The sequence below is a fragment of the Miscanthus floridulus genome, chromosome 1 (genome assembly GCF_019320115.1).
Source record: "Miscanthus floridulus cultivar M001 chromosome 1, ASM1932011v1, whole genome shotgun sequence".
In the NCBI taxonomy this organism is placed as follows: Eukaryota; Viridiplantae; Streptophyta; class Magnoliopsida; order Poales; family Poaceae; genus Miscanthus; species Miscanthus floridulus.
In genome coordinates, this window is record NC_089580.1 from 21,341,503 (window position 1) to 21,355,387 (window position 13,885).

A 13,885-nucleotide genomic window follows, 5' to 3' on the forward strand; every position below is an offset into this window, starting at 1 on the left:
TGAGCCATTTCCCGACGTGAAGAAATTACCGTGTGTGTAGCTGTAGCGCCTGCAAACCGGGGCCACTACAAAGTGCGAAGTGGCCCACGAGGCGACGACCCGCCCGCCCCTCCGCCCTCCGCCCTCCGGGCCTCCGCCTGTTGCTTCCTTAGGGCAGTCCCAATACTAGAAACTATATATAGTTTTTATACCTATTAATTACCATAGACACTACATATAGAAATCATGGTCCCAATGGATAGTTTCTACAGAACAATTTTTTATCCAATCACATACATTCTCTCTCCATTCTCTACCAATCACATCCCTTAATGTCTTGGTTCTCGTGTAGACATGGTTTCTAACTTAGACCTGGTTTCTATGATTTTTGCTCTCTCTCTTTAATAACTACCTTGCCACATCAGCAAAACGCTTAGGTGACAGTATAATTAATGTCCATAGAAACTATAGTGGTTTCTGCATTGGGAGTGCCCTTATCCAGCAAGCCGGGCTCCAACTCCGAGCAAAACAGGGGAGGATCCGAGACATCGCGTCGAAAACACACCACTCGGTAGTCGTTACTCGCCCGCTTCTCCCAGGGAGCCGGTTCGGGACTTGGGGTCTCGGCTCTCGCGGATGCGGACATGTGCGCGCTTCCCCTACTTGGTTACTCTACTCGTAGTCGTAGTCGTAGGCGCTCTATCTTGGCGCGGCCACCTGGGCCTTTGTTCCTCCCGCTCCGACTCCGACCAAGCGCTCGCAAGCTCGGGCTCCATGTCCATCACAAGGTTGGCCGCGTCGTACGTGGACCCCGGCACCGGAGTCCCCCTCCGCCGCAAGATCCTTTACGTCGTCGTGCTCCTCGGCTCCAACCTCGCCACGTTCCTCCTCTCCTTCTACTATTCTTCCTGCGCGACGCCGCCGAAAATGGCTACTCCAACGACCACCACCGTCCCGGAGCAGCCGGTGGACCTCCCGCTGGAGTTCCACGCGTTCGCGGGGCCGCACGCGCTACCGTACGGGCGCAACACCAACTGGGGCACCGCCGAGCTGCGGCCGCCCGTGGGCCACCCGTGCCTGGCCTTCCCGGACCTGCTCGCCGCCTTCATGTCGTACCCCGTCAACGCCTCCTGCCCCGACGACGAGCTCCCCGCGCAGCGGCTCCTCCTCCGCGGCTGCGAGCCCCTGCCGCGCCGCCGCTGCCGCCCCGCCGCGCCGCCGGACCCGGCGCCGCCGCTGCCGTTCCCGGACGCGCTCTGGTCCACGCCGCCCGACCGCTCCGTGCACTGGTCCGCCTACACGTGCAAGTCCTTCCGCTGCCTCGTCGACCGCGCGCGCTCCCCGCGCTTCGACGACTGCAAGGACTGCTTCGACCTCGCCGGCGGCCGGGAGCGGTACCGCTGGCTCAACGCCACGGACAAGAAGAGGAACCCGCTCAACTTCTCCATCGACGAGGTGCTCGCGTCGGCGTCCCCGCCGGGGTCCGTCCGCATCGGGCTCGACATCGGCGGCGGCTCCGGCACCTTCGCAGTGCGCATGCGCGAGCACGGCGTCACCGTGGTGGCCACCACCGTGAACCTCAACGGCCCCTTCAGCACCTTCGTGGCCGCGCGCGGGATCGTGCCGCTCTACGTCAGCGTCGCTGCGCGACTGCCCTTCTTCGACAACACGCTGGACATCGTGCACTCCATGCACGTGCTCAGCGGCTGGATCCCGCCCGTCGCGCTGCAGTTCTCTCTGTTCGACGTGTACCGGGTGCTCCGGCCCGGCGGCCTGTTCTGGCTGGACCACTTCTTCTGCGGGGAGGCGGAGATGGCGGCGTACGTGGATGTAATAGAGAGCGTCGGGTTCGGCAAGCTGAGGTGGGTGACAGGTAGTAAGCTCGACAAGGGACCGGAGAGGAAGGAGATGTACCTCTCGGCATTGCTAGAGAAGCCGCTCAAGAACTCGTGGCGCCATTAATTCCGGTAACTCTTGATCAAAGGAGGGAGGTTGGATAACAAAGCCACTGTGATTGATGCGATCCTCGCTGAGGCAAGGAATGCACTGTTTGTTGACTAGATGGCTTGCTTTATTTTTTATGTATGCTTTTTTAGGCGGTTTGCATGTGTTTGTCGTGCATGCGTCGACGAAATTTTACGATCTTTCTGTAAGTGCGCATTTGTGTACTAGAAATAAATGGTTAAATTGATCATGTCAATGTCCAAAACAATTTCATTTTTCCCCATCGGCCTGGGCAATTATGCACTTTTTCATGGTCCCGTTCGGCTCGTTGAAACTTGGCTTAAACTGACTGGAAAATACTGTTCTGGCTGAATTATTGTGAGAGAAAAATACTGTTTCGGCTGAAAAAAAACACTGAATAGTGCAGATTATAAGATAAGCCGAACGGAGCCGTTATATCCTGCCACTGTGGAGATCAGGTCAGAGCAGCCTGCCATAGGCGCTTACAGACAGAAGCGGCTCTCAACCGAGCAGCAGACGCTTTGGATGCGGAGTGACCGAGTGAGGCGCTTGGACGCTCTGACAATAAAAACTAGTCGAAATACGTTCGCCGCGCGTTGTATGATTCATGCTTGTATAGCTCAAAGGCTATTAAAGCAGACTCTTGTGTTTTTTAAACTATCTAAGCAGCTGTGAGGACGTGGAATGGATGGGGATTAATTATTCAGGATGAACACGGTGGAGCGGTGGGCTCAGGTGCTGGTAAGATTGACCACTGCCATGACGCTCTCCAAGCTGAAACTACTGCAGCCTAGCTTGCAGGGCGTTTTATTTGTCATGGATGCTGGGATTCAAGGGTGGAAATTGAGACTGATGCTTCTAACTTGAACTCGGCGCTTACTTCCTCATCATTTGATATGGCGGTGAATGCAATCATCTTTCGCGACATCAAGTGCTTATTGTATTCTGAATTTGTGTCTGCGAAGGTGCTATATATCCCCATGTCTTGTAATATAATAGCTGATGCATTAGCTAAATTGGGTGCATATTTAGGGTTAGGGTTAGGGTCAGGTGCTGTTGAGCTCTGGTCAGATTGTAATCCTGCTGCTGTAAACGATTTGGTGGCCACCGATCAGGTGTTGACCTCTGTTTAATGGAAGTTTATTCCTTGCTAAAAAAAAGTTAACTCTTATGCAGGCGCTACATGATATGTCATCATTCTCTCTTTAATAGAGTACCCTGATTTGTTTTGATGGGATTGTTTTAGGCGTTTTGACGGAACAGTTTAGGCCTCCTTTGAAAGGTAAGACTGTGAAAATGAATTGCTTTTTATAAAATTTTCTATATAATTTGTAGAAACCCTTTAGGTTAATATATCGTTGCCTAAATATTCTCATTGTGACGGTCTTGCTGATGTCATTGCAAAAAAAGGAAAAAGAACTTTTGTTGATACAAAACATGATTAATATGATTCTGAAATTTTATATTATTTTTTTAGTATCTTAACAATTTTAAATGAAAAAACCAAAACTAGAAAGTTGTAATCTCATGGAGAGCTACTGTTTTCGTATAAAATCAACTTCATCCAGAGTCGTACGAAAAAAATACGATTTTTCTAAGATAGAATCTTGCCGCTGACATGCGGGTCTCGTCTGTCAAATCCATGCCACATAGGATAACGGTCGAGTAAACACATGTTTGGACCTAGATGAGATATGTTACAATGACACCTCCAGACAACTTTAAGACCGCTAGAAAAATTTACTCCAGTGATAATTGACGATGTAGGTAGCTGACGTAGAACAAAGAGAAAAAAGAATGATTATTTACTCTCTCTCTCTCTCTCTCTCTCTCTCTCTCTCTCCAGCTTGATTGTTCATTTGAGGCAACTGGCCTCATCACTTCTCTCACAACATGCTTTGCTATTCTCGACCTGCATAAAATAGTTTGGTGCCGCTACCAAAGCATGTATTATAGCTATCTTTCACCTCCACGTCTGTATCTAGTTAGCTCCAATGAGCGTTGTAGCTCAAAGGCTGTGAAAGCAGGCTCCTCTGTTTTTAAACTCTCTAAGCAGTTGTTATTTAGATGTTACTACCATTGAAAGTTAAGGCTCTTATTCGGACGCTACATGATATGTCATCATTCTCTCTTTAAGAGCCTATCATAGAGCCTTTTCCATTGTTTTAGGCGTTTTGATGGGATTTGTTTTAGGCGTTTTGATTGGACTGTTTTACACCTCCTTTGAAATGTAGAACTTCGAAAATGAACTGTTTCTATAAAATTCCTATACAATTTCTATTTTCTGTGTTCCAAAATGGCCTTAAGGTTAGGGCCCGTTTGATACAGCTCAGGCAGTTTTTTTTTCTTCAGTTCCATAAAACAACTTCACCAGTAAAGCTAAAGCTGTTTTAAAAAAAGTTTGGTAAAACAGCTTTTAAGGAAGACAACAAAGAGAAAGCTAGTATTTTTAGCTTCACCTTGGTTCTTGTGTTGTGAGAAGCTAAAAAACAGCTTTTTGGGAGTTGTTTCAACTAGACTTTTTCGTAGAAGCTGAAAAACATCTTTGTAAATCAGGACAGAAGCCCTACCAATGGCTCCATTCGCTTGTCTTAAAAATAGCTTGTTCGGCTTCTTTTTTCAGCCGGAACAGTATTTTCTCTCACAACAGTTTCAGCCGGAACATTGTCTAATTATTCTTATTGTGATGGTCTTGCTGATGTCCATTGCGAAAAAGGAAAAATAACTTCTACAGATAAAAATGATTTATGAGGGTTGTCAGCATGTTTCTCATATGAGCGGCCGGCACCTGAAGGAAGCCTACGTGATAATGCAGAAATGATCGGCAACAATATGCAACTATACATACATAATGTATAATACATTGATACTCTTCTGTTTCTTTTCCAATGTGGGACTTTCTACAGCACACATATTGCAGTCTCTATCACTGACAAATAGTTAAACAAAGGGATAGAGACAAAAATATAATGCCCAAACCTATTTGGAGCACACATTGCAGCACTATAATCAAGACAATCAATCTGCTGACTGAAACTTTACAGTATCATTTACATTCTATACATGAAAACCAAAAGGAAGGGGGTTCCCAGTTTTCCAGTACGCTCGCCAGAAAACAAAGAGAGCGAGCACACACGCACGGTTATGAATTCAATCTCTGAAGAGTGAAGAGCACTCCAGTAAAAACTTCTGAAGAAGTCCACTCAAATCCAGTGTGAAGACCAAGAGAAGGAATTCCATAAGCTGGCATCAACCAAACCTGGTTTGACAAAGAGGATATCCGATTCGACCAATACACCATGCTACACTGCACATTCAGCAAAGCATATTGGAACAGGTGGTTAGCAGGCAGCCACATTCATAACAATTTTTTCCAAGATCAAAATTTTTGGGTGCATAGAGCCATAGACAAACCGCATCCTAAGGGCAGAACATGATAAATGGAGATGGATGTAGGTCTAGAACAAATGCCCTACTAGTTTAGGAACAGTTATTTAATCACAGTAGCAATTATAGCAACAATGCAGCGTTACAATTTGAGTTTCATGGGGGTTATATAGGTTAGGGGGCGAGTAGAGCAACAGCATTAGGTTAGGGGGTTATATAGACTTTTTTCCTAAAGCCAGTCTCAGTGCGTGACAGTCTTGGAAACTGAGATGAAAACACCCTCTCTCAACTCACGGTTTCATATGCTAGTCACAGAATTAAATAGTTACATGGTGTTGCGATCAAATATGCCATATGAACAATAAGGCCACTTACAACACTATATAAAGTACATACTAGCATAAAAAATGTGAACGAAAATAGTTTAATTTACTTCAACATTTGTATGATATAAATAAAAATATATATAACAGGGTCATATGGAAGGGCAGGCCTGGTGCAGTGGTGAGAGCTGTCTCACTGAGTCACCAGGTCGTGGGTTCGAAGCAGCCTCTCTGTAGATTTGCGGGGGGAAGGCTTGCCTCGGTTTTTCCCTTCCTCAGACCCCACTCATGTGGGAGCCTCCGGCACTGGGTCTGCCCCCATAACAGGGTCATATGAAGGGTAGGCCTGGTGCAGGTCGTGGGTTCGAAGCAGCCTCTCCGCAGATTTTGCGGGGGGAAGGCTTGCCTCGGTTTTTCCCTTCCCCGGACCCCACTTCATGTCGGAGCCTCCGGCACTGGGTCTGCCCTTTTTATAACAGGGTCATTTGTAAAATAAATTACATATAGCGCATGATAATCATGAAAGGTATGGTGCACACGAAGATGCGAGACACATGAGATGAGGCAAAACACATGGGGATGAAACTATAGACTCTCAATGCAGATTTCAGTAGAGTTTCATTGACTAGGTAACTGTGCCAATTGAGTTTCATGTCTCTCTTAATTTTCACGCCACCTCACCACTTTTCGTGACGTGGCACTATAATAATTAAGTATGAAACTTCAACTGAGAATCTGAGATTGGCCTAATGTTTTGCATCTACAAGGCCGTTATTCTAATATAGAAGAATTACTGCAGTGACTGATCCCAAGAGGACTGCCAAGCCACATTTATTTTACCCTCCAGGTCAGCACATACAAAAGTTTCAGGTTATTTACGTAGCCATTGCATTACTCTGCTCCTTAAAAGCACCCGGTGCAAATGACATGGCAAACAAAACTTTTTTTTTCTTTTTTTTTCTTTCTTTTTTGCTAAATAACCCCATTGTACATGCTCTAACAGCACGGTGGTATGTGAGGAGGTGTGATGATAGACCTTACAACAGTCAGGGAAAACAATTCAAGGGCGCAACTATTTCCTTGTGATCTGATGTAGTGTATGGGTGTGGGTGTGAGAGTTTTGCGGTTTGGGTATATTGTATGGGTTCTTTACCCTTTTTCCCTTAATACAGAAAACATATGCACAGTCATCCACCATACTTGTGCACAATTACCTCAATATTGATTTAACAGTGTCCAGTTCAAGGGTGTACCTGGATCATGGCCATATTATCTATGTTTCACAGAGTTTGCTCCTCTGACAGCCTTAATTTGCTGTGATTCTTTAAAGCAGACAAAATGCACCAAAGTCTGTCCATTTGGATATATTGCAAAAGCACTATTTGCAACACGCTTATGGCAAAGAGAACACGTACTATCTCCATCAATCTTGACAACAGCTTGACACCGCTTATACAGATCCTCCTTGACCTGAAAGATCAGTCAAGGATATAATAAGAATATTGATTGCGCTACACAACAAATGTAGTAGATAAATGATAATAGTTACCAAATCATTGTTGATAGAAGCCGTAAATAAGCATGTAAATATAATACTCTCATAAGGCATATATGATAAGAGAGATGGTGTGTTTGATGAGAGAGATTGAGAACATGACAAGATACAGCCATTAATCTTGCACATCTAACTTAATTGGCATTGTCTGTTTGCATGTGCACAAAATGACTAGCGTCATCATCATGCCATTTAACTTTGGATTGGAGATGCGTACTAGGGCTGGAGGTCATTACATAAAGGGGCAAATCTGGACAGCAAATCCTAAAGGCAACATCTTTTATAGTAGCAGAGCAAGGAATAAACCTTGACAACAAGAGTGAAAAGCTACAACAGAATGTCAAGCTAACCTGCAAGTTTGCCCGGAAAATCAAGTTTTTGATAACCAAGTAATTGCGCCGATGTTCACTAGAGTTCCGCAATAGTGGCTCAAGAAATGATACAAGATCCTGCAAGTGTTCATATCAGATAATTAGAATCTTGAGAAACCTCGGCAATGGATATTCTGAACGATGTGAAAATAAATAGTTGAAGCAATCAATAGTGGAACATAAGCATCAGAAACTGCAAAATCGTGTTATTTTTCCTAAAAAAAGGCATAATTATGCCTAATGCAAGAGCCTGAATAACAGCAGAGTATAACAAACAACAGACTTATGCCGCATATGCAAAAATTAGAAGAGTACTACTCCCTCCGTTCCAAATTACAAGACGTTTTGGCTTTCTAGATACATTGCTTTTACTATGTATCTAGACATAGCCTATATCTAAGTGCATAGCAAAAGCTATGTATTTAGAAAAGCCAAAACATCTTATAATTTAGAATAGAGGGAGTATATCAATCATCTTCCTTAGTAAACTTCAAAACGGGAAAAAAATCATATAATAGCTTGTCCATTTCTACACGCTGCAAGTACAAGAATGATGATGTGTAAAATCCTCGCTATTTCTCAGTTCACATAAGTGCATCACCGATATATTACATAGGGTCAGTAGCATTAGCACAGTCCAATCATAAGTTCATAACACCAGGATTTCAACTGTAATTCACTCCATGCCATCCCACGATGGCATTGAGGGATGACTCCCAAAATCTGGATGGCATGGAGTGAAGCAATTCGAATTTGGGCGGCATGTTGTAAAAGCAGACTTATTTGATGGCAAATATTTAACAACAAACATACTGCCACATGCAGGTCCTAGGCGTATTACTGTTCACGCAAACAGTTCCTGAACCTTCAAGCCCATGGAGCTAAACGCTGATTGTTATCTTTAGCTAGCTAGGAATTAGAAGACTGGATAGCAAGGATAAGATTAGTTCAGATTTTTAGGGGTTTGTTACCAGTAGAGATAAGATTAGGATTGATCTGTTAGGAGCATCCCCTAGTAGCTCTATAGGAGGAGGAGCTGGCAACCATGCTGGGGTAAGCAAGAAGATTATCAATCTATTAGGGTTGGTACCCTTCTATCCCTCTGCTTTTGTGGTGCACCTGCTGCCTGTCGGCAAGGTCACACTGCTTGGGTTAGGGCCATCCAGATCAAGTTTGTGGCAACTGGTATCAGATTGTTCTGGTTCCGTTTCCATTTGGTTCCCCAACTCAAGGAATCATCGACCTCTCAGCCAATGTTGCTGACATCTCCACAACGCTACCAAAGCGATAAAGGACATGGTGGCACAGCTGCCAGCCTTAGCCAAGATGATGAGGGAGAGGGTGGAGTGCGGCGGTAGCGGCGGGAGGCCAGAGGCAGCAGCGTGACTCTTGGCGAGACGCCAAGAACAGATGGCACGGATCTCCAACATTACAGCATTGGGTGTTGCCACGACTTCATCACCAACACTGGCGACGGTTCCTGTGAGTGTGCAGATTGTGCAGGCTGTATGTGCAGAGAGGCAGAGCAGCAGCAGCATGTTTCAGCCCTTGCTGCTATTATGCAGATATGCTGCACGAGGCCCTACAGCAGGGTGTGACTTGTCCTGCATGTCCAGGTGGACACAGCTGCCATTCTTTGTGGTGGGAAGGGATTTCTACAACATGCTGTGGCATTGTCATAGTACAGAGACTCAACACCATGGGGCCATTGAGGGCTCTCACCATGGCCACCACCACAGCTTGAGAACGAGCTGTGTTCGAAGGAGGGAGGAAAAGGAGCTGGGTGTGCAGCTGATGCGCTGCCTCTCCTTCAAGCATCAAGGATGGCACTTCTCTTGGTTCCATAGGAGGACATTGATATTAGGGGGAGTGGGATGGAACACGAACAGAAGCAGCACAACTGTCCCTGCCTTGAGTATAGCAGAAGCTGCTACTCTTCCAGGAGATGGAGGCGCTGTTCCTTCCGCAAGTAAGGGCAGCGTTAGTCCTCTCATTGTCGTTGGAAACACAAACACCGTCAAAAGGAACAGGTCTCCAGAGCCCTTCCCAGTCATCATGGGGCCAACTTGGGCTTCAACCGTGGCCACCACCAGCTCGAGGACAAGCAGTGTCAAAGGATGGATGGAATTGTGACACGAACAGCACACTAGGCTTCTAGCCCGTGGGGCAAGATTGGATAGCAAGGAAAAGATTAGTTCAGATTCATTAGGGGTTTGTTACCAGTAGAGATAAAATTAGGTTTGATCTGTAACATCTGTTAGGGTCATGCCAAGTAGCTCTATAAAAGAAGCAGCTAACAACTGTTATGTGGTAAGCAACAAGAAGAATATCAATCAATTATTGTTAGTGCCCTTCTATCCCTGCCTCTGTGGTGCGGCAGCCGCCTATCGTTGAGGTCGTGCTGCTTAGGTTAGGGCCATATAGATCAAGGTTCTTGATGCTTACATATTTATTCTAGAAGTGTGCATGATCAAAAGATATCTTTCATACATAGTATACCAGGAAAAAAAAATACCTGGAGTTTAGTGTCTCTTGGTAACAGCCTAAGAGCCTGAGCACCATTTATTCTGTCCCACCGTTGGCTTAACAGTTCCAGTGCTTCATTTAACATTATAGGGCCTCCGTCATTTACATCATCTCCATCACCATCACTTCGGCCACTATCTGTTCCACTGGGGCTAAAGCGTATGTCATCAGCCCCCTCAATCTCAACAACCTTTTTACCTATGCGCCCCCCTTTGAGCTTAGTAGCACTAGCCTTTTGGATTCCAGAGTATTGTGATGCAACTGGAATAATTTTCTGCTCAAATTCCTTTTCAGCTTTTCTTGGGTTCAGATAAATTTGCAGAAGATTAAAATAGATATTTGACTTGGATGGTTGTTGTTCTCTTTCCTCATAAACACGGTCACAATATGCAACTGCTCGATCTGGCATCTGGAGCTGCAGTGGTACAAAAGATATTCTGGGTAACCTAAAAAATAATATTTAACCAGAACTCAACAATGTCAATGGATCAAGGCACACAAAAGCAATACCTTGTGAACATAGAGAGAGAGCGCTCTGAAGTGTTGATTTATTTTCCCATACAATATAGCTCGCTCCTCAAAAAGAGCATCCTGGGGAAGGCGCTTAAGAAGTAAGTCTGTATTGTAACCTGAATTACTCTCCAATGTGGATATTAACTTCTTCCGTGTTGGGGAATATGTTCTCTCTGTCCAGTTTCCCTCTTCCTTCAGAATCTTGTACCAGTCTAGAACTTCAGAAAGGTACAGTTGCACCTTCAGATCAGAAGATCCAATAGTCAGAACATTAATCCATGCATTAATTATACTGTGAACTTTGTATGATCAGGTTAAGGAACAAAATCATCTAATCAGCATGAAATGGATTGATTAACTATGAATTTTCCAATATACTAACACAATACAATTGTACATACCAGCTCGTTTTGCAGATTAGGGTTGATCCCAGTATCATTCATTGAGAGCATTAGTTCTAAGTACGTTGACTGCAAATTTGGAGCATGCTGCTTCAGATATGAATTTACCAAATCTGCTGGAACATTTTCAGACAAGAAAAGCTGAATAGTTTCTGATGGGTTGCGCTCAAGGACGTACAAGGAAGACTCTAAAACCAGCATTGGGTCAGATCTACAAAGGGGCTGGAAATGAAAATGAAATCTCGAATCAGTCATATAAAAGTATAATAATGTGGCAGGAAGCAAAATGATTTCAAGATATCAAGGCAAAGATCCAAATGATAACCTTTAAAATTTAAAAAAGATATCAAGAGATACAATAGAAAAACATTACTATGCAACCAGTTTTGCTAATACTAACGAGCAATTGTCGGAGGACAACAAAAGCGTGAAACAGGACATGGTAGTATATTAAGCAATTATATGTGAGCCTACCACATATCTATTAAACTTTCAAGTATATAAACTGCTTGGCCTACTGATCTAAGAGTCATCATGAGTTGGATATAACCACAAAGTATGCACAGAGAAACTAGTAAACATGGGTCGCACTTTGAATTTAATATTTTAATAGTGCCTTAAAATTTAGCATGTTAACTTATCAAAATAACAGCATAATTATACATGAACCCATCTAGCTTGTAGAAACAGTTGTTATGCAGACAAATAGAACACCATTTAGCAAGGCATATAAGATATTCGAGGATCATTTGAGCTAAATGTGAGCAAAGGTAATAGAGATAATACCCTGAGATATTCAAGTATCATTTGAGGGTTAAATTTTTTATTAAAATCTGTATTCTCCATCTCAGATTTTGATTCTTCAACTAACTGATTGAGTAATCGGAGAGCTTCACGGTGCATTTCATTGCTTTTATAGAGTTCAAGTAAAACCATATATTCACTCCTTTCCTTCAAAAACTCTTCACATATCTTCAGGTCACAATAATTGAGTCCTTTCAACAGCTCTATTGCCCCTGATGACTGCCCAGTAAGAATAAGAGCTTGAAGCAGAGAAGTATCCAGTACAGTTGCCATTTCTCTAGCAATAGAGCTTGTATGTGTCTGAGCTCGTTTCTGAAAATAATAAAAGAAATAAAGTATGACTACTATGGATCAAATTCATTGGTAAATAACTGATATATTCTTAAATTTGCAACCATCTGCACAATTGAAAGACACCATGCACACTAACAAGTATACAGTATCTCAGAAAATTTTGGATGCAGTATCCTGATTCGTGACCAAAATCTACAGCTATATTCCATTTCTTACCAGAAATGCAATTCATTATGAACCAAGTGCCCGTGATAATTGGAAGTTGCCCAGATTCTAGCTCAAGTTATCATATGTCCATAATATTTCGACGTATCCCAGTTTAACTCCTACATAAACAAAACCATAGACACACTTACTTTCTTCCATTCTAAATTTACCCTGGCCTAACTGCATACAACAGTGAATCACCCATAGAGTTCAACAGACCAATCTAGAGACCAAGGAATGGAACTTCCAGATTTCTGTTAAAAAAAGAGAGCAAACAATTTTCTGTCTAGGGATCCTAAAATGAATTTGGTTGTACAAAAGGCAAGCTGCAGTACGAAGGTCAATAAACAAATAGCATTGAAGCAAACACTGATTCTAGTGTCAAGAATCATTCTCAGTCTCAAATAAATATGAAATAAGATATACTTATACTTGCTACCTTGCTCAGCTTCTTTGGCTTATATGGCTCAGATAATTTTAAGCTGTGGTGAACAGCTCCAGAGACCACCTCCTCTGTTACTTCAGCCGTCGCTCTCTCAATTATTCCACTTCTTTTCTTCTGCAAATACTTCACAAGGGCAGCTAGAGCATTGTGACTCATTTTCTTTACCTCCAATGGAGATTTATCATCTGATTCATGAAGCTGTAAAGAGTATGATTCCATCTCATCTGTCACATCAGAGGATTCCCTTGCTAATTCTGGCATGTCCAGCAGCTTGTCATGTTCACCTATAATATTTGTTTGAGGCAGAACAATAGATGGGTACAGAGATAAAACGTAAGTAATGTCCACATGTGAATCTGAAAACTGTTCCATTGCCTCCTCATAGCTCCCACTATCGAACAAAAAGTGTCCATATCTAATTCACAAAATCAAAAGGAATAAAGGATAAGATATCACTTAATTAGGTTCATAGAATCAAATGCATAATAACAAAAGAATATGACGTTGGCTTCAAGTAGATTTGGTGAATTAGTAGCTGAAATTAATGAGGAATTCCCTTTGAAACAGACAGCATTTTAATTTTTCAACCACCGTTCATAGTTGTTCACTTTGATTTGGTATAGTCTACAGAAATGCAAAGACCTATAGAATATGCATTGCCATGAGTGACCAAAATTGAGAATTTATGTTGACAGAAAGCTTCGGGTTTCAGCCATATTTTTCTCCTGAGGATGGGAAGAACTTTCAGTTCTCATAAGCTATAATTTAAGTCCCATCCAATTTAATATATTAGTCAAATTTCTACAATTGTGTCAAACTAACCTGGACTTCTGCATACCAGTCATATACTAAAGCAAAATAATACACAAATTTACTTACCTAGGTGTACATGAGTGCATTAACTCTTTCAGAAGATTTTTTTTATCTTTTACATTACTTGGCATACATCAACCCTATTATGTTCTATTGAACATCTCAAATTACATAAAACATGTGAACACCTCCCACAAAAAAAAAAAAAAAAAAAAAAAAAAAAAAAAAAAAAAAAAAGTTCTATACTAGTCAAAGGAGAAGATACATGTCTGGGGAGTTAATGTATATTATGAGAAGTGTAT

The 13,885-nt window shown here is 43.0% G+C and overlaps 2 protein-coding genes across 3 annotated transcripts; one reads left to right on the forward strand and one right to left on the reverse strand.

Moving 5' to 3' along the window:
• Positions 1–753: 753 nt before the first annotated feature.
• On the forward strand, positions 754–2,123 carry LOC136475532 (probable methyltransferase At1g29790). The gene has a single exon (XM_066473023.1). It carries the CDS (start codon positions 754–756, stop codon positions 1,939–1,941), a length of 1,188 nt encoding a protein of 395 aa, XP_066329120.1. The 3' UTR covers positions 1,942–2,123.
• Positions 2,124–4,911: 2,788 nt separating this feature from the next.
• Positions 4,912–13,201, reverse strand: LOC136475540 (vacuolar sorting protein 39-like). 2 transcript variants are annotated; one of them, XM_066473033.1, is made up of 8 exons: positions 12,765–13,201; positions 11,807–12,136; positions 11,021–11,242; positions 10,617–10,859; positions 10,096–10,521; positions 7,560–7,658; positions 6,908–7,124; positions 4,912–5,251 (listed from the first exon to the last, which is right to left on the reverse strand). In XM_066473033.1, the coding sequence occupies exons 1-7, from the start codon at positions 13,140–13,142 to the stop codon at positions 6,924–6,926; spliced, it is 1,899 nt and encodes a 632-aa protein (XP_066329130.1). In that variant the 5' UTR covers positions 13,143–13,201; the 3' UTR covers positions 4,912–5,251; positions 6,908–6,923. The 2 variants fall into 2 exon arrangements, with proteins under 2 accessions (XP_066329130.1, XP_066329138.1); XM_066473041.1 differs by lacking the exon at positions 4,912–5,251 and adding an exon at positions 5,276–6,120.
• Positions 13,202–13,885: the final 684 nt, after the last annotated feature.